The sequence below is a fragment of the Camelus ferus genome, chromosome 1, assembly GCF_009834535.1.
Source record: "Camelus ferus isolate YT-003-E chromosome 1, BCGSAC_Cfer_1.0, whole genome shotgun sequence".
NCBI lineage: Eukaryota > Metazoa > Chordata > Mammalia > Artiodactyla > Camelidae > Camelus > Camelus ferus.
In genome coordinates, this window is record NC_045696.1 from 110,660,586 (window position 1) to 110,687,363 (window position 26,778).

A 26,778-nucleotide genomic window follows, 5' to 3' on the forward strand; every position below is an offset into this window, starting at 1 on the left:
GGAGCCAGGACAGCATCATGACCCCTGTACTCATGCTGCTTGTCTCAAGCAAAGATTTGCAAGCAATCGTAAGAAGGAATTCCTTGATCAGTTTATTAAAATTCTTTTTACAAAGCCTAAAATGACTGATTTCTAAAAATATAAACTATACAAAATCAAATATACATATGTATATATGTATATCCATTTCACTTTTTCCTATAAATTCTGAATTTCAATTCATTAAACTTTTCTTTACTAAGAATACAAGGTGCATGCCATGCACTGCTCTAGTCATCAGGGATGCAGCAATACACAAACAAAAACTTCTGTCCTTATAGAAGTAGCAGACAAAAAGTAAAACATATATGGTAGTTGGGTGATAGTAAGTGCTACAGAGTGAAATGAAGCAGGGAAAGGGGATAGAGACAATGTGTGTCTGTCTGTCTGACTGTCTATGAAGAGGGATGCATTTTAAAACAAGGTGGTCAGAGAAGGCACACTCAGATGACATTCAGGGAAAGACCAGAAGAAAATGAAGCTATCTGGACAGAAGAATACTCTAGACAGAGGGAACAGAAAGTAGAAATATCTTGAGTCAAGAACATGAATTTGGCATTTTCAGGGAAGCCAATGCGCCAAAGCAAGAGAGAGAATGTTAGGAGATGAGATCAAAGAAATAATGCCTGGGTTTAGGAGGTGCAGATGCCGTCTTGTAAGTCATTTTAAGGACCCAGGCTTTTGCTAAGTAACTCGGGAACCAATAGGAGCACCACAGGGCTTTGAGCAGAGAAGTAACATGATCTACTTTACATTATAACAAGATCACACTGCGATTATGTTGGTAATAGATTGTAAAGAGGCAAAGGTAGAGAAGCAGGGATGTTGCTACAATCATATAGAGGTAAGAGGGCTGGGTTCTGGGTAAATTTTGATGGTGCACTGAATACAATTTGCTGACAAAATTTGGGGGCATGAGAAAAAGATAATTTCAAGGGTTTTGACTAGAAAACAAAGAACTGCCATTATCTAAAATCAGAAACTCTTCAAGTAAAGTAGCTTCGAGGGAAAAACAAACAACAGTTTTAGAGCTAAATTCTAGTTAATTATTAGATATTAGAATAAAAGTACGAAGTCTAGGAAAGAAAGTCTAAGCAGTAGATAAAAATCTGGAAGCCACCAGCAAAGAAAAAAATTTAAAACCACAAGAATGGATGAGATCACTGAGGCGATAAATATAAACGAAAAGAAGTCCAAGAACTGATGATCCTTCAGGACCAGCCAACATTTAACAGTTGGGGAAAAAAGGAAAAATGAATAAATAAGGAAGAATGGACAGTAAAGGTGAAAACCCAGGAGAACACGGACTCCCAAAATCAAAATAAAGAAAGTTTTTCAAAGAGGAGGGAACAAGCACAAAGAAATCATTGCATGTTTCAGACATGCAGCTGGGCGGAAGAGCAAAGCCAGCAGGGTCATGCACATGCTCAAATTTACAGCTGTAATAAAAGTTTAAATTATATACAGAAACATACAAGATCATCTACCACTAACACGTTTCTTGTTCTCATTTTGTCATTTTTCACGTTAATATTTTAATAGAACACAAAAAAAAATGGCCACCTTCACAATCAAACTACCACAAAAATTAATTAAGAAACAAGAGGAACAGATATGTTTCAATCAAGAATCTAAGTAGGAAAAAAAAAATTAAAGAACAGATCTGGGATACATAGGATCAAATGCGTTAATTTCATTCTCAGGCACAAAGCTCAGGCACTTAACAAAATTAATTTTTCTTTCATCTCAGGCAAAGGTTAAAGTTTTACAGTATTTCCTCCATAAAATTAAGAGTGATAGGTAAAGATATATGTTAGACAACTACAAACTTTTTTAGTTTTGGAAAAAGTCAAAAAATAATACATGCTTAAAAACACACACACACACACACACACACACACAAATTAACATTTACCTCAAATTCATGGTGGTTCCAGGAGATCACATTAGCACTACCGAGCTCTCTATCAATATTAAACGCTCTCATTTCAGATTCAAGACTATCTCTCAATTCTTCTCGTGTTTTGAAATTCCAAATTAGGTTTGACCTGGCATGGTCCTGACCAAACCTAGACATACATGTAATCAGAAAATAGTGGGAAGCAATAAACATTAAAAAAAAAACCTATAAATATGCCTTACTACAACTCATAATAAACAACAAAACAGTGGAATGAATAAACTTTAGCAAGTGGAAAGAAAGAAAGTAAAATCTCTGTAAAGTAAATATAGTAAAACGTTAATGGTAGAATTTTAGTCACTGGTATAAAGGTGTTCATTGTAAAATTCTTTCACCTTTTCTGTATGTTTGAAAGTTTTCATACTAAATGTTGAAGGAAAAATGAACACAAACTAAAAAACAAATCTCTGTGAATTTCAAAACAAAGAACTGATATTTCAATTTCAATATTCATTGCTAATATAAATTCCAGTCAGAAAAGAACCATAAACAGGTATCAAATTTCAGGTTAGGGATAAGAATCTCTGGATTACTAGATGTGAAGTGTGTGGGATGAGTGACATTCTACATTAGAACGTTACAAACTACCTAAGAAAAGTATACTGTTAAACTGCCAAGCTCTGGCTGACATTTTCAAAATACTTTCCTTTTATTCCTGAAATTATTTAACCATTGTAATACATCTGGACACAAGTCTGAACTAGGGATGGATGGGCTTCATATCCATTCCTTTTCAATCTGCAATCCTCCTAGAAAGTCTGATGCCAGAGTTCCAAGGGAATTCTAGGGGGGACAACACAATTGAGGGTTCCAGAGGAAGAAAACCAAGGCATATTCTTAAGGCCATACTATATACATACTACACTTTTAAAATACTGTGGAAGTTTTCAAAGCACATTTTTTCCTTTATTACCCAAGGTATAATCAATAGCTCAGCTTGCACTCACAGCTGAGTACTGTGAGTAATCTCAAAGGTTTGCAAACTCCCCAAAATGTTTGCTTAAAAGTCCTTCTATGCATGTGGCAGGGAAGAGTGTTGGGGAGGTGGGAGGATGGCGCATTAGATGGGGAAAAGAAGGGATCAGCATCCTAGAAAGGCTGAGAAAGTATATGAGGTCAGCTAACTTGGATACTCATTTCCTACAAGTCTACTCATGTTTTCATCATCCAACTCTTTAAAGATTCTATTTTCAACAAGGCTTTAAAGAAGTTACAACACAGTTATTTATAAGCCATAATAAAGTGTCTTAAAGTAACCATCTCTAAACCTTAATAAAATTCTAAAAGTATCTCTGGCTCTTCAGACTACCAACACTCTATAAAAGGCCTTAATTTTATGGAAGCATCACTAATCATACCAATCTTAGCAGTTATAGTTCTTGACTCTGAAAGCATGAAAACACCTATAGCGTAAAGCACTAGATACAGGCCAGGAAAAAAAAAAAAAAAAAGGAAAAAAGTCATGATTTTTCTAATGGCAATGCCAAATTTAATTAATTGGAAAAGAGACTTAAAGTTTACCTATAATAGAAGAGATCCCAGTTTGCTTCTATTTTTATTCTTTGTCTTCTCTTTCGAAGAACTACTGGCTTTTGATTTATATTCTGGAAAAGAAAAAAAAAAACCTTGATAGTGCTCAATCTGGGGCTACCAAATAAGCTCAGTCAGAATATAATCATTTTGTAAGTGATTTTGGCAGAGACACACTTAATGAAACAAAATATGAAGATAGAATATTAGATTACATCACAATATAACAGTTTGCCAGCATTTATTTCTATAGTGTTGCTAAAACATTTTCCATGTAGCCTAGAATTGTTTCAACCCCAAAATTTGTTAAAGTTTACAGTGATAAAGAATAAAATCTGTTATCAGTTAAAAAAAAAAAAGTGACTTGTTTTATTAAACATTTACATGCAGTTAATACAGAATCATGGCAAAACAATAAGTGCAAAACTTTACAGGTTATTATTAAGCTGCTACCAAAGCCAAGAGAAGCTAATGGACAAGAAATAAGTATCTACACTCAGACACATGTGAAGTGAGACTTTAATTTATTAGACAAAGAATTATCAAAGATGACTCCACATGCCAGGCAGTTTAATGCATTTCACACATGTAGCAGGGACTTAAACTCACCATATTGTTTCTGTCCTGAATTTAATTGTAAAAAAGGAAAAAATAAAAAAGTTTTAAATAAAATAAAAATAAGAGAGGGAACCTGTATCTGCTAAACTACCTATTACACAAATTTCACAAGGGTGTCACCAATATAAGTCTATTACTTTTAGACAGAAAAAGGCCCACCTGCTTCTCTAAGTCTATGACTCGAATTTTAGGCAGTCATAAACCCATTTGAGAATTCAAAGAAAGATATGGTTCTACTCCAGAAAAAGACACATTTATAAGGCTTACTATTAGAGGGGAAGATTTCAAAGATTTCTTGGAAGTCCATACATGGACCAGAAGTTAAGAATCGTTACTCCAAGTAAAACATGTAGATATTTCAGACATGAGAATTCTAATCCTCAATGTGACAGAAGCAAAAAGTAGAAAGCAGTATAGATTAAAACATGAAAGTCTGTAACTTCATTAAGGAAATGGCAAATCATATAAAATAAAGCAAGAAAACAGACTAGACATCACAGAAGGAATAAAGGTTAAATGAGCAGTAAATTTTACAAAGTAAACGCTGCTTGAAATATAAAACATATTAAGGAAGTATTTCCTACAAATTTTAATTCTGTGCACTATCATGAGGACTAATGTAAGGTGACCTGAATAAAGTATATAAACAGTTCAAATTTCAGTTTTAATGACAGATCTTTCCTTAGATTCTCTATTTAAGTAGTTCTTTCTTCAATTTCCCCTGCCCTGAGGACAAAAAGCTGGGAGGCTACAGTAATGAAAATGTAAACTCTCCACAGAAAAAGAAGAACTAGCTCTCTATAAACTAAGTTGACTGATTAAGAGACTAAGGCTTAAAGTCCTAACTGGCTAAGAAAAAAATCTCTAAGTTGAAAATGACATAAATAAGAAAAAAGCAGTTTTATACATAGCCAACGGTTATTATTAATCCAACACAGAACATTAGCTACAAATGCAACTGACGTCATAAACATTCTAATTATATAAGAAATGTGGTTCATTTCAAGACTAGCCAGTTAATCTGGTCAATGGTTAATTGTCAGACTTTAGCTAAAGTACAAGATCATTAATTAGATATTTTGGTGTTAATATTTCTACAAATAAAACAGACACAAAGATTATCCACTGTTTCATAAAGAAATTAATGTTAAAAACAGTAACCTTGGCAGAACAAAACCTTAGCAGAAATAGTCTGCTACCAAAATAATTCACTGACAAGCATACCTATTTGGTGTTATATTTGCTCAACACTTCAGATAACATCCCATGTAAATGAAACCAACAGACCAATGAAACATTATTAATACTAAAAATATATTTGTTTCCCTCTGAATTTTTGTCATTAAATAACAGATGTTATCCACAACGCTAGCTAAAATAGCTTTGTGTTCAAGCTTATGCTGGATAAATGTTATGTATGAAGTCTGATGCCAAAAACTTATTTTCAGTATAATTGTATCCAACAGCTTGAAACAACTGTTATTTTAGAACTGAGTTTATTTACCTGAAGCCAGAAGCTTATAATTTTTAATAACTGTGAAAATCATTCACATGATACCTGCAGATTTTCAATTATGTATATGCTATAGCAATATTACCAGGACCAGACATGTATAAAGTATTTATTATCTTACTTGCAAATCAAAGCAAGCCCATAGAATAGAGAACAGAGTACTGATATTCTCATTTTATGAAAAAGGAAAGTAAAATTCTGAAAACCCATAACTTGCCATTTGGGTTAATAAATGATAGAGTCAGATGCAGATTAAGCAATTCAAAGTTCGGTGTTCTCTTTACTATCCTAGACTAGACCGTTTAATGATTCTTTATATAGTGCATGTGTCACTCGTGAAAATCAATTTTCATGGAACAATGAAAATTAGCTCAAATTCTAAAGAACAGAATTTTGGTCTCAATTCCAGATAGACACACAAGACTATAATACTTGTACTCTTGCACCTGATGCCTTATGTTTAGATATTCTGGAAATTCGTAAGAAACCCATTTGTGTTAGAAATTCATAAGAAACCCGTTTCTTTTGCCTTGAAAAAGAAAACAGCTACTACAAAAAAAAAGAGATAGTGAAAGGGAAAAAATGTATAAGTGTGGTCAACAAAAATCGTGAGATCAAGACATCTTTTACATTAAACTTTTAAGTCAGTCTTAACCACTGCACATTCCATTGTAGACAGAAGAATGCACATTACTGAATTAGGTTCTGTAGCACATACTACATGCTGAAAAATGAGACTAAAACTGTTTTAGATCTGACTTTGATCTGAGAAGCTAATGTTGAAAAATTTAAGTACACGCAGTATATTTAATTTAACAATGTGACTCTTACTTCCAAAATACTTTTCTGGCTAGTTCTCAATAAAAAAGCTAAATAAGAAAGACTACAAAACAAAGTTCAGAGAAGGAAGGAAATAGATACATACAAATTTAAAAGTATAGAAACTGGAAGTTACAAAAAATCAAAAGCAAACAAACAAAGCATAAATACAAAACAGAAACAGACTCACAGACATAGAATACAAACTTGTGGTTGCCAAGGGGGTGGAGGGTGGGAAGGGATAGACAGGATTTCAAAATCGTAGAACAGACAAACAAGATTATACTGTATAGCACAGGGAAATATACACAAGATCTTATGGTAGCTCACAGAGAAAAAAATGTGACAATGAATATATATATGTTCATGTATAACTGAAAAATTGTGCTCTACACTGGAATTTGACACAACATTGTAAAATGATCATAAATCAAAAAATGTAAAAAATAAAAAAAGAAACTGGAAGTTAAAGAAGAAAAGATGGGAATTTTACATTTAATAACTAATCATTGTCATAAAACTATGAATTAAAAATTTATATAAAAATATCATCAGATCTAGGTGGCATTTCTTCACGTGTTCAGTCAGAAATATGTCTTCCATGCCTGTGAACAGCAACGCCGGAAGTAACCAGGACACACAGAAATGCTAGAGGTTTGGAAGGGGATTTTATTTTTACCTCTTTTTGTGCAATGCCCATTCTATCCCTCCAGTGCATTAACACAAGATCCACTTTTTCTTTGGCAAATTTTTCAACTTCTTTAGCAGCTTTTCCAGCTAGTCTTTGCCACTCTGGGACTTTATTAAATTTTCCATATTGATCCTGTAAAATAATGTTGAATTCCATTACAGTCCTATATGTGAATTTATTTTTTAAAATCCAAGTAAAGCTGAGTCACACTATTTATTTTACACGGTTAAATAAATCCTGAATGTTAGGGCTCAGTGAAAAAAACAAAGTGAAAATTTCTACAGCCAATTACAGTTTTTGTCCAAGAAATCTTAACTTTTCTATCTAGTTTTCAAGATGAATCTTTTTAGAGGGATGGCAAGATGTAAGTGGGAGATGGGGGCAGACAGAAAAAAAAATACATACAAGACATTATTATAACAGCATTATCTTGAAAGATGTTAAGTAATTTTCTCAAAAATAGCCCAACATTAATAATTAAGATCGCTTTGTAAGGAAAAAAGTCCTACCTAAATTAAGTTTTTCAGTGTTGGCCCCTTTCAACAACATTTATCAATTATATATTATGCATAAAATATCACCTTATACATTTGAAATTAAAAAAAAAAATCCATTCCTCAATGTGCCAATATGCTGAGTGAGAGAAATGAAACATACAAGATTATTACTATTCACAAAATTAGACTGTGGTGATAACTGCAACTCAGAAAATACACTAAAGATAATTGAAGTGTACACTAAAAACTGATAAGAATTTTTGGGATATAAATTTACCTCAATGAAGCTGTTTATAATTATTTTGAAAGAATACTACTATTTAACACAGTAAATTCTTGGTTTATTTCTAAACTTTTTAGTGTACTTCAGGAAAAGTATTTGCATTCTGAAAAGATACTCAGAACAAGCATATTTACCATTGCTATTTTTACATTATCTCTAACATGCATCCGATCAGCATCCTTCTCAGGAACTGGATCTGAGCTGTCCAGGTATGCTAGAAGGCCTGGCGGCTAAAAATAGCAAACAAAAACAAAATATAAAACCCATCTTTCAAAACAACCGCACACATACACACAAAGTCTAGCCTTCAAAATCCAAAAATTAATATTATGATTTAGCTATTGAGGGGTGCATTTATTATATGACAACTCCTATGATAAGTAGCTTTTACATTAAAAACAGATAAACGGAAAAAAACCCTTAACAGTTTAAATAACAATAAAATTTTACTGGGCAAGAATATATAAATTTTTCTGTCATCCAACTGACTTACCAAAATGCGTTTCAACAAGTTTGTCGCAGTTGCATTATCAGCTGTCCAGAGTCCCACTAAATGTCTACTTAGCTGTCTGAAAAAAGCAGATGTTGAGAAAGGTTTGCTGCTGTATCTCAACTAGAACAGAAAATAATTTTTAAGAACAAAATATCATATAAGAAATAAGACTAGAGTAAAAAAAAAATCATTCTGATGTTAAATACTAAAAATATTTTAATTTGGAGAGATGAATGAGATAGTAATACAAACACTGCTAAATCTCAGGATTTTCTCCAAATTAAAATGCTTCCTTGATGAATTCACTAATTTTCAATGGACTGGAACATGAAGAAGTAGGTTCCTGCCACATTTAAAGATAGGAAGACAGTCAGACTTGATCATATAATTGGCTGTGTAACAATTACAATGCTGTGTAACAGCATTCTACCATTCTTTGGAACTCTGAACATAAGCAACAGTCAACTATGTTCTAATTTAAACTTCTTGACAAGGTCAGAGATAGAAAATATTTTCAGTTTTGGAGTCTGAAAAAAATACTTAAAATACTTAAAACATATTAATCTATTTATCCCACTTTTGAGTTAAAAGCGTATTTTGGTTCAAAGTGAAAATCTAAGATCCATGTTGAATCTATGACTCAGTCATTTATTAACTGTAACCCTCAAGATGACATTTGTCACCCAGACTGGAAGCTCCTCCACGAGCAGGGAATGTATTTTAATCACCACAGATCCTTCTGTGCTTTTTTAGGGATTCAACTGCCATTTACAATAAGAATGGGCAGGAAACCTGTGACGGAAATGACCACCTATATGTGTTTATACACATTACATTCCCAGAAGAAAAAGTTTAATAGGAAAACCTGAATTGTGCTTTGTTCTGGCATCAAAAATAAATAAATAAATAAATAAATAAATAAATAAATAAATAAATAAATAAATAAATAAATAAATAAACAAACATTACTAAAATTGTTCATGCTTCTTCCTATTTGGAAGCTAACATATTCAAGGACAGACACTTGTAATTTCCTTCACTGGCAATTTAGTATCATATCAGATTCCTAAAAAGGCTTTTATGGATAAGAGAGAGAACATTTTATAGTAGAAGTTTGTAAAAAGATAAAACAATGCAAATGAAAAGTGGTATTTCTATTATAATTTGACAGCTTTTCAATATTGTGACTCATCACAGTAGAGAACCTAACTGATTAACTTAAATAAAGAGGAACACAGCAGGCTAAGGGCTAATGTGGAGGTTTAATGGAGTAAGACATCACATACTGAGTCTCTACTGGTGATTAGCATTGCTAATAAGGCAGTAATACCCAGGAAATAACCTTCCTTTTAAATCTTTTGTCCTCATAGGCACACAGAAGACTGCTTTTGTGGCTAATATTTACAAGTGAGGGATGCAGGTAGTTTCTTTTACTAGTATAAACAGCAGAAAACTATTGGCAGGCAGCATACAACCACCACCAATGTCAGATGTAGGTGACAGAGAAATGAAATTTATATTTTCATAACAAAGTAAACATAAGTCAGCAATTACGCCATTATTTTAAAAGCCAAAAAGAACATGATTAAAATATTTATTATATATACATATCTTTTACTAATATTAGTCACGAGTAATAATATGGTGTGCTAAGGATATATGAAAGGGTTGTATATCAGAAACCATAAAGAAAAGTTAAAAGGGATGGAATTCATACAGCCTGGAGTAAATGAATAGATTTATGTGTTTCCTCATATTTGAAGGATTATTATAAAAAAGAACATGATTTCCCAAAGGAAAAATTCTTTAACCACAGAAGTTTTCAGATAGGCTTAGGTTAGGCTGGTTGAAGATAAAGGTTTCTTTATTCTTAGAGTATCTAACTGACCAAAGTTTTTAAAAAATCTACTATATGAGGTTTTCACATGGGGCCATCTGCATGCAAGATGGTCAGAAGGAAAGGCAGAGGAAGTCCTGGGCATGTGGTTTTTGCTCCATAAGCTACTAAGCACTCTTTTCCATGTTCCAGTCCCATGACTGTGAGTGTAGAGCCTGACAAGAGGAGAGTGGGGGGAAAAAAATCAAACACGGTTTTATTTTTTCCCTCCCAAGTTATGCAGGGACCGGGACAATGATCATTTGGATACAATTCTTCTATAAGGAAAGGAAAAGAACCATGTGAATCAAAAGAAAATAAAACATTCGTGTAATCCAAACGCTTTTTCAGTTTGTTTTATGTAGTATCTGAATCCATTCTCTAAATAGCAAGTTAACTTACAGCAAATTAAATTTAACCTACCTATTCGTAAGCATCCTTTGATCTGAGCTTATTGTAAACATCGCAGTATGCAAGTGTCGAGGTAAGGCACCTTCACTTAGGGCAAGCTCCTGCATTTTTGTAGCAATTTCTTTGTCACCTTCCTTTGGAAAAAGGGTAAGATGATCCCTAAAGCAGCAATCTAAAGCAAACTATCCTATTGTAAAACTATTTTTACATCTCTGGTTAAAATAATTATTCCATATACAATATAATAAAAATTAAAAATGCAATTCAATTATCCAAAAATAACATAGGCGAATAGTAGTACGAGTCATTTTTAAAATATTATTTGCCTTTGGAATGAGGTTTAAATGTTCCCAGATAACTTTACCTTATGAATTATGCTTTGCTTAACTTGATATTAAAATTAGGTTCATTCCCTGAGTGTATGTCAGCCAATGAAGGGGAGAGGGGACTCACATGAATCAGCAATTCCAACCAGAGGCATCTGCAAACCTGGCTGGCTTTTTAATTAAAGAGATATACTCATTTTTATGGTGAAGATATAATCTTCTGTTTTTTAAAGAATGATGTGATGTTGGAGTAGTTCTCATTTCACTGTTTCTATGGACTCTGACAAAAGTGTAGGACAGACAGGACTACTAATTAAAGGTAATGATAGAAGTATGAATTAAGCAAGCAGATACTTAACACAACCTGTTGCAAAGTAAAAATGTCCACAATGTTACTGAAAAAAAGCACAAGTACATAGTACAACTGAATATGCAGTGTGTATACAAATATACACATAGTATGAATACGTACATGTATCATTCTGACAAATGAATATGTAGTGCGGACACAAATATATACTTGGCATGTCTATGTGCGTATATAATTTTGATCACAGTCTGAGAGGGTATTAATTGAAATACTATTAGCAGTTGTCTCTGGATGGTAAAAATATAGGTGATTTATTTGTTTCTTGTGTTTGTTCTGAACATCTCAATGTTTCTTAAAAGATCACATGCTGCTTTCCAATCAGAAAACAGTATTTGTCAGGATTTCAGTATACATGAAGTAAGTCTGCCTTATACAGAAGTTGGCTCCAGTCACTGGCTATGAATTTGACATGTGTGACTTACAGGGAAGCCAAAGTTGGCATTTTGGTTATAGCTGGCACTCATTAAATATTTCTGAATGAATGATAATATATTGATGGATCAAGGTCGGAAATACACTTGCATATGGTCTGATGGTCCTTACTGTCCTTGGCTACTTCAAGCTCTGTAAGTGAGAGATATGGTACTTTGGAAGCTAATATCAAGCACAGAACCCATTAACTGGAGGGGGGAAAATCAGCCTTTAGTTGCATATATACACTAAATATGCAAATAAGCTTTGATGTCTCAAACAATCTAATGTCTATATGTAATTTTTTAAATAGCTGCTTAAGAGTATACTAACTCTGTGCTTATTATTTAGCTACTTATATTTATGAGCCACAAATGGCAACTTTTTGATAAAAGGAACAAACATTCTTACATTTTATCCAAATTACTATGATAACCAAAGAATACACAAATTCAAAAGCCATTTAGACTGGCATCATCGTGAAACATCCACTATGCACGCTGATAATCATAGCCATGATCTCGTCCTCTAAAAAACAGAAGGCTAAAGCAAGCATCCTGCAGAAGGAATACCGTGTGCCCAACAATATTATGTCCTGATCATATGCACATTAGCATGAGAAACTAACTTTTGTTACCATATGTATTTGATACCACTTTGCTACGAACAACTAACTCCATTAGATTTCCATATAAATTCAGTACCTAAAGATTTCAATACCATTAACACTATCCCCCCAAAAAAGAGGAAGAGAGAAAGAATGTTAGCTTTTCTTTTAAAATAAAGCTAACAAATAATGGAGGACCAGAAAAATTTATCTGCTCAAAATCCACTTACTTAAGAACTTCAAATTCTTAGTTTAATTATTGAGGATTATTTCTGCAATGAGTTTAATAAAACAAATTTCTAAATAAAGATTTAAAATTAATCTCCTTATCCAGAAAAATTGCATATTTCCCATAAACGACTAAAAGGTAATTTTGTCAGCTCAAGTTAAAATAGCCAATCAACACTTATTAAGTTTAAGATTTCAAAATTGTTCTCTCACCTCTATTATTGCCTTCATAACCAATCCAGCTCCCTTTATAATTGCCATGGAAGGATGCTTTAAAATGGGGAGAAAAAGTATCACAGAATAAAAGAATTTTATTCCAACATAGAAGAAAAGAAATACATTCCAAAAGCTAAATACAGCCATTGCTCTTAAGAGGGATATACAATTTTATGCAAGATAAAAGCCATAAAATTAGTAAAGAATACATCTCAAAGTCAAGTCACAGTCTAGTTAAAAATTTTAGGTGTTATTACAATACAGCTTTACGGATATTTAAAACATACAGCTTATAGTAGTAGGAAACAGCTGCAGCTGGCACTTATTTGAATAATACATATTCTACTTATCTGAATAATAAATATCAAACATTAAAGTAATATAAATTCACACTTATAATATAGTAAAAATATAAATATCATATACATACACATATACATGTATACAATAAATAAATGCTATGTTTTCAATTGCTTATGAACTGCCCTGTTAAAACTCATCTTATTATTTGGGAACTTGTAAAAGAAAAGGGAACTTTGGGCCCACGACAGAAAAAAATGAGTTTTTCACTACTTATAAGGTAGAAAAGATGTGCAACAGTCAAATAGTGGTCAAAAGCCATCAACAAAGCTCTGTGTGAAACACCAAGAAATCTATGGAATTAAATAATATGATGATGTACTAGGCTGTATTTATTTATGTTACTACAGGCTTATTTATTTATATTACTACAAAAGCGTACATGTATTATTTTAAAACCAAACTGATCCCAAAAGTGGTCCTCTCCAATTAGCAGTTATCTGATAAAAATATAAGCTCTCACCTGAAAGAGTTTAAAGAGTGTTCGTCCATTGGATGCTACCATCTCCAAGAGCATATCAAACTGCTGCCCTTCCGTTGTCTCACTATATGGAGCACAGAGGGCAAAAGTAAGGAAGTCCAAGAGTGAGCTAATAACTAGGGCACCAGTCCCATGATCCTGAAACGAAGTAACATATTGCCTTGGCTTAGGACTGAGAGCTTCATTTAAAACATAGCAGTGATGGGTTTCTTTGTTATTCTATATGTAGAAGTAAATATCTAACTTCCCAACATGAGGTTCAAAGTACTTTCAACATACGTACTACTCCAAGCAGTACTCGTTTCACTAATGTAGCAAATCCACTGCTTACCATATCTCAAAAGGAAACTAATTAAAATTCAGTCAAATTTCATGAGAATAACCAAGACTCCATAAACACATAACTAAATTACATACAGCATATAACTAAGGTTTATGTGTATTTGTATAAAAAGCAATCTTTGACAACACTTGCAATTTGTTCATATCCCTTCTAGATGTTATATAGACTGCCCATCTCCAAAACTGTTACCAATGACTGAGGAACAAAGACTTAGGCTAATTTTTTTAGAGCAACTTATTTCAAAATGACATTTTCAAAGAGTGAGAAAAAAAAAGCAAAAATCTGGACTATCACTGTAAAAAGCTAAAGGCTTTGCAACTTATCCTTTCCAGATAAATGGATATAGTCCTAAAACAGAATATTTTATAATTAGTGTCCAAGCTGAACTGTGACCAGTACCAATCAAAGTTAAAGTTCACAATTAAAACAAACAAAAAAAACCTATCCATGTTGCACTTCCAGATACCTTTCAATGACGTATGGTATCTCTAATTAAGACGAATTTAATTATAACTTACCACATGGGAATTAAATTTGTCCAGTAAGTTTTCCAGAAACTTCTTTGAAGAGAGAAGAGAAGCTTTGTTTAGCTGTTCCTGTCTTAAGTCATAGTCATCATGCATGGGCTATTGATTAAAAACAGTGATAATTCATGAGCAGTGACATTACACAAAAGGCATTTATAAAGAGTACTCATTAAACACTGGAAGAATTAAAATACTTTAAAGTTTAGGGCAGAAGAGGAAACTTGTGACATGACAAACAGGCAGAAGTGATGATTTCCCTTGGGTCTGAGACTTCATGGATAATCTGCCCAACAAGAAACTGCAGACAGCACTGCACAAGGAACTCCCTTCAAAAGTCACAGACCTCTTTCTTAAAAGGCAGGTAACACCCATTCTTCCTTCTTCAATTTGATAATTTAAATTTAAAATGATAAAAATTAACATTTAAAAGTACTAAAATTAGCAAATACTTCCTTGTCAAGAGGATCTCTTTTGACTGCTGAAATAAACTAAAAGCATAAAAAGGATTTCAGGATTTTAGGAGTAAAGATCAAATCCTGATTCTGCTACTGACTATGGGTGACCTTAGGCACAGTTAAATTATTTTAACTCTCCGAGTTTGATTTTCCTCAGCTGCAAAGTTGGAATAATAGTACTTATCCCATTGAGCTATTCTGAAGCTTAAATGAGATAATTCATGTAAAATACACAGCCAACATCTAATATGTAATGAGGGCTCAATGTGTTTACTTCTTACCGTTATTTTATGTTCCAGTTATTCCACTAACTTTTAATGGAATTACTTGTAGGAAAAACAGTACAACTCATTTTGGGGAATTATTGCAAGGTTTTATACAAGTGATTACTTATGTTTATTCTATACCACTAAGTCTGCCTAAAACACTTCATATAAGGAGATAAAGTCCCATATACTATACACAAAATTGGGATGAATCAGAAACTTCAGAGTTATACTGACCAGTTGCTTCCCCCCATCCCCATCAAGTTAGATCTTTATTTCTCAGCTTTCAAACATGCCTTCTTTACCCCATATCTCAGCAGCTCATTTCTTACATGATAATTTGGTCTACCTGCCTCTAACCTGACCTGTAATCTACACTCCACATACCACCCATCAGCTTTCTAAAATTCAAACCTGGTATGTTACCACTCCCCTGTTGAAAAAATCTTTCAGCTGTTCCTTACTAAAGGGTACATATCTAATATTATCCAGACTCTCTGTCTGATGCAAAAGGCTTTTTGTGACTGTCTCTGAACACATCTCTAAGTGCAACTCCCAATCCCATGTGCCCCTAACATACATTATGCCCCAGTCATATTCAATTATTTGCTGCTTCCCAAATATATGCTTTTAAAAGCCTTCTCACAGACAGAAAATACCTGTCTGCCTTTCAAGATTCAGATCAAGTGTAACATCTTCCAGAAAGATTGGCCTAAAACATTTTATCTTCTCCTCACCACAAAACCAAAATTAAGTATTGCTTTTTAGGGATCCCATGGCTCCTAATACTTTATGTATACACATGCCTACCTTACCAGACTGTCACCAATTTCAAGGAAGAACTTGGTCTTAAAATCTATGTATTTCTAACACATAGCACAGTGCCAACTTTATAGGCTGTGCTAAACAAATGTTTATTTAAATAAGTAAATGGCTATGAGACCAAGTTAGGAAATACAGAATTAAATTGGTACAATGAAAATCCAAGTTTGTGGAAATCTGAACCATCAGTCCACATAAGCAAAACCAGTCTCCTTAAAAGCTCTAGTACTTACACACATGAGGGCACAAAGCATATCGACAGCTGCATGGATTACTCCATTGTTGCTCCTCTTGAGAGCTTTTACTACCTTCACTCCTAGACGCTCCCGAAACCTTGTGGAACAAAAAAAAAACAAGCATACAGTAGCAATGTCAGAGTAGTATTGTATTATGTATTTTATTATTAAAATGTAATAAGCCATTTACGTTTCCATTGCTTTACTACAGCAATTACATACTTTGAATCCCACCCCTGGAACATAGTTTTCATAATAATTTTTCTCTTTGAGGGGAAGTTTTTTTTTTTTTTTAAGGTTAATTAAAACTAAAAGGCCTGTGGTTTTGCATTCAAATTCACTAAAACAAGAGTCAGTAAAATCACGGGTGAATGGATAAATAAGTCAGTTCCATTCACCTTCCTTTTTTATTTCTCATGACTAAAAACTACTGTATCACCATATTACAAAGTACTAGGCTTTAGTCTTTATATAGAGTTAAACTGCTAATTATTTGCTATTTTGACTTGTTCAAATTCTCTGAATAAAATGAAGACAACTTACTTTGGAAGCTGAGTAAAGGCTAGAAAACCAGCTTTGGAAGCCACAAGCCTCCTCACGGCCTGGAACTGACTCTCAAGTTCTGCATTTGAAGCAACAACATCTCCCTCTTGGGACAATAACGCTGTTATGGCGTTATTGATCAGCTTTTCTTTGTTTTCTGAGAAGAGACCCTAGGTGAGGAAGAACATTTCAAAAAAGTTTCCACACCAAAAGTTAGTGACAGTCAGTGAACAAGTTATGATACAATTTATCTTACATCCTGCGTTACTGCGTGCAGAACTCCACTGTATGAGATGTTAGCGTTGAACCGGAATACAGCATCTGCAAAGTTGCCATCTGTAAGGAGACGAAAGGTTTAAGAAGATTTAGAGATCCGCACTGGAATTCTTGTATTATTACTAAATAGACGGATGGAAATGCAATCACATTGAAGTCAATACTTACTTGGAGGTGCAGCCAAGAATCTGAGATGAAGGCTCTCTACCTCCTCCTCAACAGGCATGCTCAGTAACCCCCATCGCTGACCTTTATGAGTGGGTGTCATTTTTACACAAACATCTCTGTTACCAGAGGCTCTTACTCCATCCAGCAAACTTGCTAATAAGGAATCTCTACGCAAGGTTAAAAATAAAAAGACTTTAAAATGGATAACTAAGAGAAACTTTGATTCAGAAGGCAGCATCGGCCCTTTAGCAGGTAACCTGCTCAGAGGGGGCACTCTGGGGACAAGGGAAGCACAAAAGGACAGGGGCTCTAGGAGACAGTCTGATGCACCAAAACGAGCAATTCACTTTACTGTCACATATTGTGCACAATTACTAAGGCACTGGAGCTTTACTGTTTTCCGTTATTTTTTAATTTTAAGATTATTTTTAACATGTTTACTGAGGTTACAGTTTTATAAATCATAAAAGTCAATTAGAATGTACAGTTTGGTAATCTTTAATGAACTTATATAGCTGTGCAATCACCACCACAAACCAGTTTTGGTGTACTTCCATCACTCCAAAACGTCTCCTTGTGCCCACCTGCAAAAAAACTCTCCAGCCTCAGGCAACTACTTAATCTGCTTCTGTCCCTATGGTTTCACTTTTTCAAGAAATTTCATCAAGAAGATGAAAAGACAAGCCACAGGCTGGGAGCAAATATTTGCAAAAGACATATCTGATAAAGGACTATTACTCAAAATATACAAAGAACTCTTAGTTAAAATTCAGCAATAAGAAAAACAATCCAATTAAAAAAAAAAAAAGATCCTTAGCAGAGATTTCAACAAAGAAGATACACAGATGGCAAATAAGCTTATGGAAAGATGCTCTACATCATACGACATCAGGGAAATGATAATTAAAACAAGAAACCACTACACCAGTGTTAGAATGACCATCATCTGTAACAATGACAATACCAAATGCTGACAAGACTGTGGAGCAACAGGAACTTTCATTCATTGCCAGCTGGAATGCAAAATGATACAGCCACTTTTGGAAGACAGTTTGGCAGTTTCTTACAAAACTCAACATCCTCTTACCACATGACCACATTCCTTTGTATTTACCCAAAGGAGTTTAAAACTCACATACAAACAAAACCTGCACACAGATGTTTACAGGAGCTTCATTCATAACTGCCAAAACTTGGAGCAACCACAATGTCTTTCAGAGATGTGTAGATAAATAAACCAGACAATAGAATATAATTCAGTGCTAAAAAGAAATAAACTGGAGAGATCAAGATGACAGAACAGAAGGATGTGGAGCTCACCTCCTGCCATAAACACGTCAAAAATACACCTACACGTGGAACAATTCTCAAAGAATACCTACCGAGCTCTAGCAGATATCATACAATCAAAAGTGCAACAAAGAATACCACCTATTCGGGTATGACCAAAAGAAAAGAAAAAGAATCAGGACCCGGGCCCCTGGGAGGGAGCTGTGAAGGAAGGACGGTTCCCTCACCCTGGGAACCCCCTACAACAGCTGGGAGATCAGCCGGGGCAGAGGGGAGCTTCAGAGGCTCAGAGGAGAGAGTAGCAGCTGGCTTGTGGCAAAAAGAACAGAGAGAGACCAGGGCACACTGTCCTCAACACCGCCCTGCGCTCCCCAGCTCTAGACGTTTCTGCTGTTGTGTGCAGGAAATGGGTGCTGAAACTCGGGCTTCAGCAGACAGACCTGGGGAGACAACGGCTGTGTCAAGACAGCCCGAAGAGGCTGGAGCATGCCAGGCTGCAACTGGGAGTGGATGCAAGATGGAGCCTGAGTCAGGTATAAAAGTCCCATCATTAACAGGAGAACCGAAGGGCGGGCTGGGATCCCACCATAGCAGTCTCCTTCCTGGCGTGCCCACAGTGGCCATGGCTCTGCCCACATAAGCTCTGAGAGCAGGAAAGCGGATTCACCTCACCATCCACTGTAAATTCAGTGCCAGCAGGACATCCAAGCAGATTATTGGTCCTCTCACAGCTGGAGCAGGTCCTGTGTTAGCAGCTGCAGACACCACGGGTGCACACACAGAGGTGGGGCTAGCCTCCAGGCTGACTCCTTAGCTCCCATGGCAGGTCCCAGCACCTTACTCCAGTGGATCTATGCCAATGGATCTGTGCTGGTGGCTTTGTGAGCACAGCACCATGAGGGGCATCTGAGCTGACTGCCTGCATTCCCATGGCTGAGGCAGGAGGAGAGGCAGTGCCAACAACAGTGTACTCTGTGAGCATACACAATGGGTGACAGGTAACATCAGAGAGCACATGTCCCAGTGGACAGCTCAGAGGAACACGCAGTGGCACCTCTTCCAGCAGAAGCACTCCAGACCCACCTACCTCACACCACAGCTCAGAAAAGGATCTGACAGCTTCTACTCCAACAACTGGGGAACAGATGCTACTACCCATGACAGGACTGTGACAACTACAGAGCTAAGACAAGGCCACCAACTCAACATCTAGTGCAGGATCTGGTCACCACAACATCAATCACGCCCTCTATCAAAGGGGTAACAGCCAGCACACAAGAAGAAAAAACTTTACAGGCACCCATACTAAAAACAGCCCTCACACAAAAAAAATGTTAGACTTACCCACACTACATAGGGATGCTGCACATAAAACTAGCCCTTCAAGACCACAGTAGATAACTGCTTCTCTTAAATTCATAGAGCCAGAGAAATGGAAGAAAAATGAAGAAGCAGAGGACCCACTTCCAATTAAAAGAACAAGAGAAATCCCTGAAAGAACAAACAATGAAACCGAACTCTCCAGTCTAACAGATATCAAGTTCCAAAAGGAGATAATAAAAATAATAAAGGAATTAAGAAAGGCTATCAATAAAATGCAGATCACTGTAACAATGAACTAGAAACTATAAAGAAGAGACAATTAAAATTAGAAAACTCATTTGCAAAGACAAAAGTTGAGTGAAAGGCAATAAAAATGGCAAACTAAATAATGCAGAAGAATGAATATGTGATCTGGGAGACAGAATAATGGAAATCACCCAATCAGAACAGCAGACAGAAAGACAAATTAAAAAAAAAAAAATGAAAGAAAGATACAAGACCTATGGGACAACATAAAGCAAGTCAATTATTATATAACAGGGACTCCTGAAAGAAAAGAAAGAGAAAACAGGATTGAAAATGTGTTCGAAGAAATTATGGCTGAAAACTTCCCAAACCTAAAAAAGGAAACAGATACCCAGGTTCCAAACAAGATGAGCCCAAAAAGACCTACACCAAGACATTTTATAATTAAGATGTCAAAAGTTAAAGAGGATTTTAATGCCTAGCATGCATGTGGTCCTGGGTTCAATCCCCAGTACCTCCATGAAAAATGATAAATAAGTGGATAAATCTAATTACCTCTCCTTCCCTCAAAAAATTAGAAATTAAAAGAGAGGATTCTAAAGGCAGCAAGAGAAAAACAGTTAGTCACAAGAGAACCCCCATAAGGCTATCAGCTGATTTCTCTACAGAAACATTGCAGGCCAGAAGGGAGTGGCAACATATATTCAAAGTCCAGGAAGGGAAAAACCTGCAACCTAGTATACTCTACCAAGCAATACTATATTTTAGAATAGATGGAGAAATAAACAATTTCTCAGACAAGCAAAAACTAAAATACAGCTATACCAAACCTATCCTAAAAGAAATACTGCATGGTATACCCTAAATAGAAAAACAAGAGTCTACAGGAAAAAGAAAAATCACAACTGGAAAAATGATAATAAACAGCAAAAGGATAAACATGAAGATGTAAAAGAGGATATCAAAATCATAAAATACGGCAGTAAGAAAATGTAGTATTTTTTGTTTTTATTTTATTTTTTAAAGAATATGCTTGAGCTTATATGATGACCAGTCTAAAGCAAGGAGATACAGTAATGGGTAATACTTGAAAAACAGGGTAACCACAAATCAAAAACATACAGTAAAGGTACAAAAACCAACAAGAAGGGAACTCAAGCATAATACAAAAGAAAATCATCAAACCACAAAAGGAAAAACAAAAACAAAGGAACAAAGTAGAAATTTAAAATCAATTGGAAAACAATATTCAAAATGGCAATAAATACATATCTATCAATAATTACCTTAAATGTCAATGGACTAAATGCTCAAATCAAAAAACGCAGATGGAAGACTGGATAATAAAATAGGAGTCTATAATATGCTGCCCACAAGAGACACACTTTAGGACAAAGGACACACATTGAAAGTGAGGGGATAGAAGATGATATTTCATGCAAATGGAAATGACAAGAAGCAGTACTTCTATTAGACAAAACAGATTTTAATAGTAAGATACTTTAACATCCCACTAACACTAATGGAGAGATCTTCCAGACAGAAAATCAATAAGGTAACAGAGATTCTAAATGACACAACAGAACAGTTAGATTTAACTGATATTTTCAGGACATCACATCCAAAACAAAAAACAAACAACAACAGCAACAAGAAAAACAGACTACACATTATTTTCTTTTTTTTTTTTTCTTTTTTTTTTGAAGGCTTACTCTGTGCCAGGCACTTTTCTTTTCTTTTTTTTTTTTTTAACATTTTTTATTGATTTATAATCATTTTACAATGTTGTGTCAAATTCCAGTGTTCAGCACAATTTTTCAGTTATTCATGGACATATACACACTCATTGTCACATTTTTTTCTCTGTGAGTTATCATAACATTTTGTGTATATTTCCCTGTGCCATACAGTGTAGTCTATTCTACAATTTTGAAATCCCAGTCTATCCCTTCCCACCCTCCACCCCCCTGGTAACCACAAGTCTGTATTCTCTGTCTGTGAGTCTATTTCTGTCCTTTATTTACGCTTTGTTTTTGTTTGTTTGTTTGTTTTTGTTTTTGTTTTGTAGATTCCACATATGAGCAATCTCATATGGTATTTTTCTTTCTCTTTCTGGCTTACTTCACTTAGAATGTACACATTATTTTCAAGAGCACATGACACATTCGCTAAGACAGACAACATAGGACACAAAACAGGCCTCAACATATTTAAGAGGATAAAAATTATTTCAAGCATCTTTTCTGACCAAAATGACATGAAGCTAGAAGTCAACCACAGAAAGAGAAACAAGAAAACAAAACAAAACAAATGATTATATGGAGACTAAACAACACGCTACTGAAGAACCAATGGGTCAATGTTGAAATCAAAGAGGAAATTAAAAAATACCTTGAGACAAATGATAATGGAATCACAGCCATACAAAATCTATGGGATGCAGCAAAAGCAGTCCTAAGATGGAAGTTCACAGTGATACCAAAAAACAAACAAACAAACAAACAAACAAACAAACAAACAAAAAAAACACCACCTCTCAAATAAATAACCTAACCTACCACTTAAAAGAATTAGAAAAAGAATAAACAAAACCTAAAGTCAGAAGGAAGGAAATAATGAAGATCAGAGAGGAAACAAAAGAGATTAAAAAAAATAGGAAAAAAATCAGTAACAGAAGGACATGGTTTTTGGAAAGAGTAAACAAAATTGTCAACCTTTGGCTAGTCTCACAAAGAAAAGACAGAACCCAAATAAACAAAATAAGAAATGAAAGAGGACAAATTACAACCAGTACCACAGAAATACAAAAAAACCATAAGAGAACATTATGAACAATTTTATGCCAACAAATTGGATAACGTAAAAGAAACGGAAAATTTTCTAGAAACATACAGCTCACAAAAACTGAATCAAGAAGAGGCAGATATTCTGAAAAGAGCAATCACCAGAAGTGAATAGAATCTGTAATGAAAGAAACTTCCTGCATACAAAAGTCCAGGACCAGATGGCTTACTGGGGAATTCTACCAAACATACAAAGAAGAACTTACACTGATCCTTCTCAAACTCTTTCAAAAGACTAAAGAGGAGAGAACACTCCCAGATTCATTCTATGAATCCACTATCACCCTACCAAAACCAAAGACACTAACAAAAAAGAAAATTACAGGCCAATATCTTTGATGAATATAGATGCAAAAATTCTCAATAAAATATTAGGAAACAGAATCCAACAACGCATAAAAAAGATCATACACTATGTATGATCAAGTTGAATTCATCCCAGGGTCACAAGGATGGTTCAACATATGCAAATCAATCATTGTGATATACCACACCAACAAAAGAAATGACAAAAACCATATGATCATCTCAATAGATGCAGAAAAAGGACCTGATAACATTTCAACGTTCATTCCTATTTAAAAAAAAAAAAAAAAAACCCTCACCAAAATCAGTATAGAGGGAGCATATCTCAACATAATAAAAGCTATTTATGACAAACCCACAGCCAACATAAAACTCAACAGCAAAAAGGTGAAAGCACTCCCGCTATAATCTGGAACAAGATAAGGATGTTCACTCTCACCACTACTGTTCAGCATAGTATCGGAAGTCCTAGCCATAGCAATCGGACAAGAAAAATAAATACAATGTATCTAAATTGAAAGAGAAGAGGTAAAACTATCACTATCTGCAGATGACATGATAGTCTATATAGAAAACTCTAAAGACTCTACATAAAAACTACTAGAACTGATGAACAAATTCAGCAAGGTAGCAGAATACAAGATTAATATACATAAATCTGTTGCTTGCCTTTCCACTAACAATGAAATATCAGAAAGGAAAGTAAAAAAGTTATCCCTTTTAAAACTGCATCAAAAAAAAATTCTTAGGAATAAACTTGACTGCAACAGGGAAAACTTATACGCTGTCAACTATAAAACATTGATAAAGGAAATAAAGATCATTTAAAGATATGGAAAGATACTCCATACTCTTGGATTGTAAAATAGCCATACTACCCAAAGCAATCTACAGATTTAATGCGATTCCTATCAAATTCCCAGGACATTTTTCACAGAACTAGAATAACCCTGAAATTTATATGGAATCACAAAGGACCCAGAATTGCCAAATCAATCCTGAGGAAGAATAATAAAGCTGGGCATAACTCTCCCAGACTTCAGACAATACTACAAAGCTAACAAAACAGCATGGTGCTGGCACAAACAAAAGACATGGATCAACAGAACAGAATAGAGATCCCGGAAATAAACCCACACACATAGTCAATTAATCTTTGACAAAGGAGGCAAGAATATACAATGGAAAAAAGACAGCCTATTTGGTAAGTGGTTTGGGGAAAGTTGGACAGCCACATGTAAATCAATGAAGCTACAACACTCCCTCACACCAGACACAAAAATAAACTCAAAATGGCTTAAAGACTTAAATATAAGACAGGACACTATAAAACTCCTAGAAGAGAACACAGGCAAAACATTCTCTGACATAGATCATATTAATGTTTTCCTAAGTTAGTCTCCCAAGGAAATAGAAATAAAAGTAAAAATAAACAAATGGTACTTAATCAAAGGTACTTAATTAAATGTATAAACCTTTGCACAGCAAAGAAAACCATGAACAAAAAGGCAATCTAATGACTGGGAGAAAATATCTGCAAACAATGTGACCCAAAGGGCTTATTCCAGAATATGAAAACAACTCATACAACTCAACAACAGCAATAACTACAAAAATCCCAGCAATTAAAAAAATGGGCAGAAGACCTTACCAGACATTTCTCCAAAGAAGAAAGACATACAGATGGTTAACAGGCACATGAAAAGATACTCTACACTGATAATTAGCCTAAAACTACTCTAAAAATAAAGTCTGTTAAAAAACATTTACAGAAACCAAGTCATTTAATATGTAGCCTTACGTGTCCTTACATGTCTTGCTTATTTTACTTATTACATGTGTTTAAGGTTTAGTTCTTTTTACTGCTGAGGACTATTCAACTGAATGGATATATAACACTTTTGTCTATTGAAAACCACCGAAGATAGATAGATAGATAGATAGATAGATAGATAGATAGATAGATAGATAGATAGACAGACAGACAGACAGACAGACAGACAGACAGACAGACAGATAGATAGACAGACAGATAGATAGACAGACAGACAGACAGATAGATAGATAGATAGACAGACAGATAGATAGATAGACAGACAGATAGATAATTTCATATGGATTCCTTCTAGTTTGGCTATTTTAAGTAATGTTATTACCAAATTCACCTGCAAGTCTTTGTGTGGACACATGCTTTCATTCTCTTTGGTAGACAGTTAGGGGCACAATTGCTGGGTCACATGATAGCTGTATGTTTAATTTTTCAGGAAACTTGTCAAACCATTTTTCACACCAGTTCTATTATTTTACATTACAACCAGAAATATATGAGTTTCAGTTTCGCCACACCCTTGCCAAAAACTGAAACTGCAAGTCTTTCTGATGTTATCCATTTTAGTCGATATGCAGTAGTTTTAATTTTCTTTTCTCTAATGACTCATTATTTTTCATATGTGGCTTTTTTTTTTAAATCATTCAGATATCTTCTCTGGTGAGGTGTCTATGAATCTTTTGTCAGTTTAGCATTTGGTTTTTGGTTTTCCAGTGTTGAGTTATAAGAGTTCTTTGTATATTCTAGATGCAAGTCTTTTATCAGCTCTATGTTTTCCAAATATCTTCTTCCTGTTGGTGGTTTGCTATTTCCTTTTCTTAATGGTGTCAAGTTTTAGTCTAACTTAGTCTAACTAATCAATTTTTTCCTCTTATTCAGGACAGGAGAAAATATAACCTTTTACTCAAGATGCTGTTCTTGTTGACTTTAGATCAAAAACTTTCTATGGGAAGAAACAGTTACTGGACATACTACAGAAAATGAAAACACTTCAACAAAGTTGTACTGCAGACAGTGGTAAAACTGCCAGACTGTTTCAACTACCTTAAAAACGGATTTGCTCTCAGTCCATTTAAAACAGGATGGGAGAACTGCCTGGAAGGTAAAAACTGCCCACTCCATGATAATGGCTTAGTAAAAGAAGTCAGATTCATCCATGATAGGACAGCATTATAAGTGGGTTTAACTTACAGGAGTTCATGAGCTACAGCATCTCACAGATATTTGTACCAACGGCCAAGTCACAGTAATATAAAAATATGCAGGCATATTCCACTGGAAAATTAGTAACCAGCCTAACAGTACTAACTTTTAAAAATCTTTGAGTATATTTATTTTAAAGTAACTTGCCATTATCGACAATTTAAGAATGACAATGAAAGGTGCTATTTTAAAATATTTTAAAAACATAAGTTTGAGAAACATACTTCATTTTCAGCCTTTCACTTAAAATCAAGTAATCATTTTTATAGTCTTTAGAAATTTAAAAACTAAATGAAGGTTATTTTAAATATGCAACAAAATAAAGTTGTCTTTTCCTAAGTTACATAATTCTAAAGTTCTAAATTATAAATCCT

The 26,778-nt window shown here is 34.4% G+C and overlaps 1 protein-coding gene across 3 annotated transcripts in view; it reads right to left on the minus strand.

Moving 5' to 3' along the window:
* Positions 1 to 26,778, minus strand: part of DNAJC13 (DnaJ heat shock protein family (Hsp40) member C13) — a 106,767-nt gene that overhangs the window by 48,151 nt on the left and 31,838 nt on the right. For 2 of the 3 annotated variants that reach the window (XM_032488325.1, XM_014552018.2), the window contains 14 exons: positions 17,366 to 17,532; positions 17,178 to 17,257; positions 16,922 to 17,091; positions 16,376 to 16,475; positions 14,591 to 14,698; positions 13,712 to 13,867; positions 12,886 to 12,942; positions 10,743 to 10,864; positions 8,444 to 8,519; positions 8,085 to 8,180; positions 7,159 to 7,302; positions 4,139 to 4,153; positions 3,521 to 3,603; positions 1,955 to 2,108 (listed from right to left, as the gene is read on the minus strand). In XM_032488325.1, coding sequence (XP_032344216.1) covers positions 1,955 to 2,108; positions 3,521 to 3,603; positions 4,139 to 4,153; positions 7,159 to 7,302; positions 8,085 to 8,180; positions 8,444 to 8,519; positions 10,743 to 10,864; positions 12,886 to 12,942; positions 13,712 to 13,867; positions 14,591 to 14,698; positions 16,376 to 16,475; positions 16,922 to 17,091; positions 17,178 to 17,257; positions 17,366 to 17,532 — 1,528 coding nt within the window. The remainder of the gene's footprint in view (positions 1 to 1,954; positions 2,109 to 3,520; positions 3,604 to 4,138; positions 4,154 to 7,158; positions 7,303 to 8,084; positions 8,181 to 8,443; positions 8,520 to 10,742; positions 10,865 to 12,885; positions 12,943 to 13,711; positions 13,868 to 14,590; positions 14,699 to 16,375; positions 16,476 to 16,921; positions 17,092 to 17,177; positions 17,258 to 17,365; positions 17,533 to 26,778) is intronic. The other variant, XM_006176287.3, reaches the window with a different exon arrangement.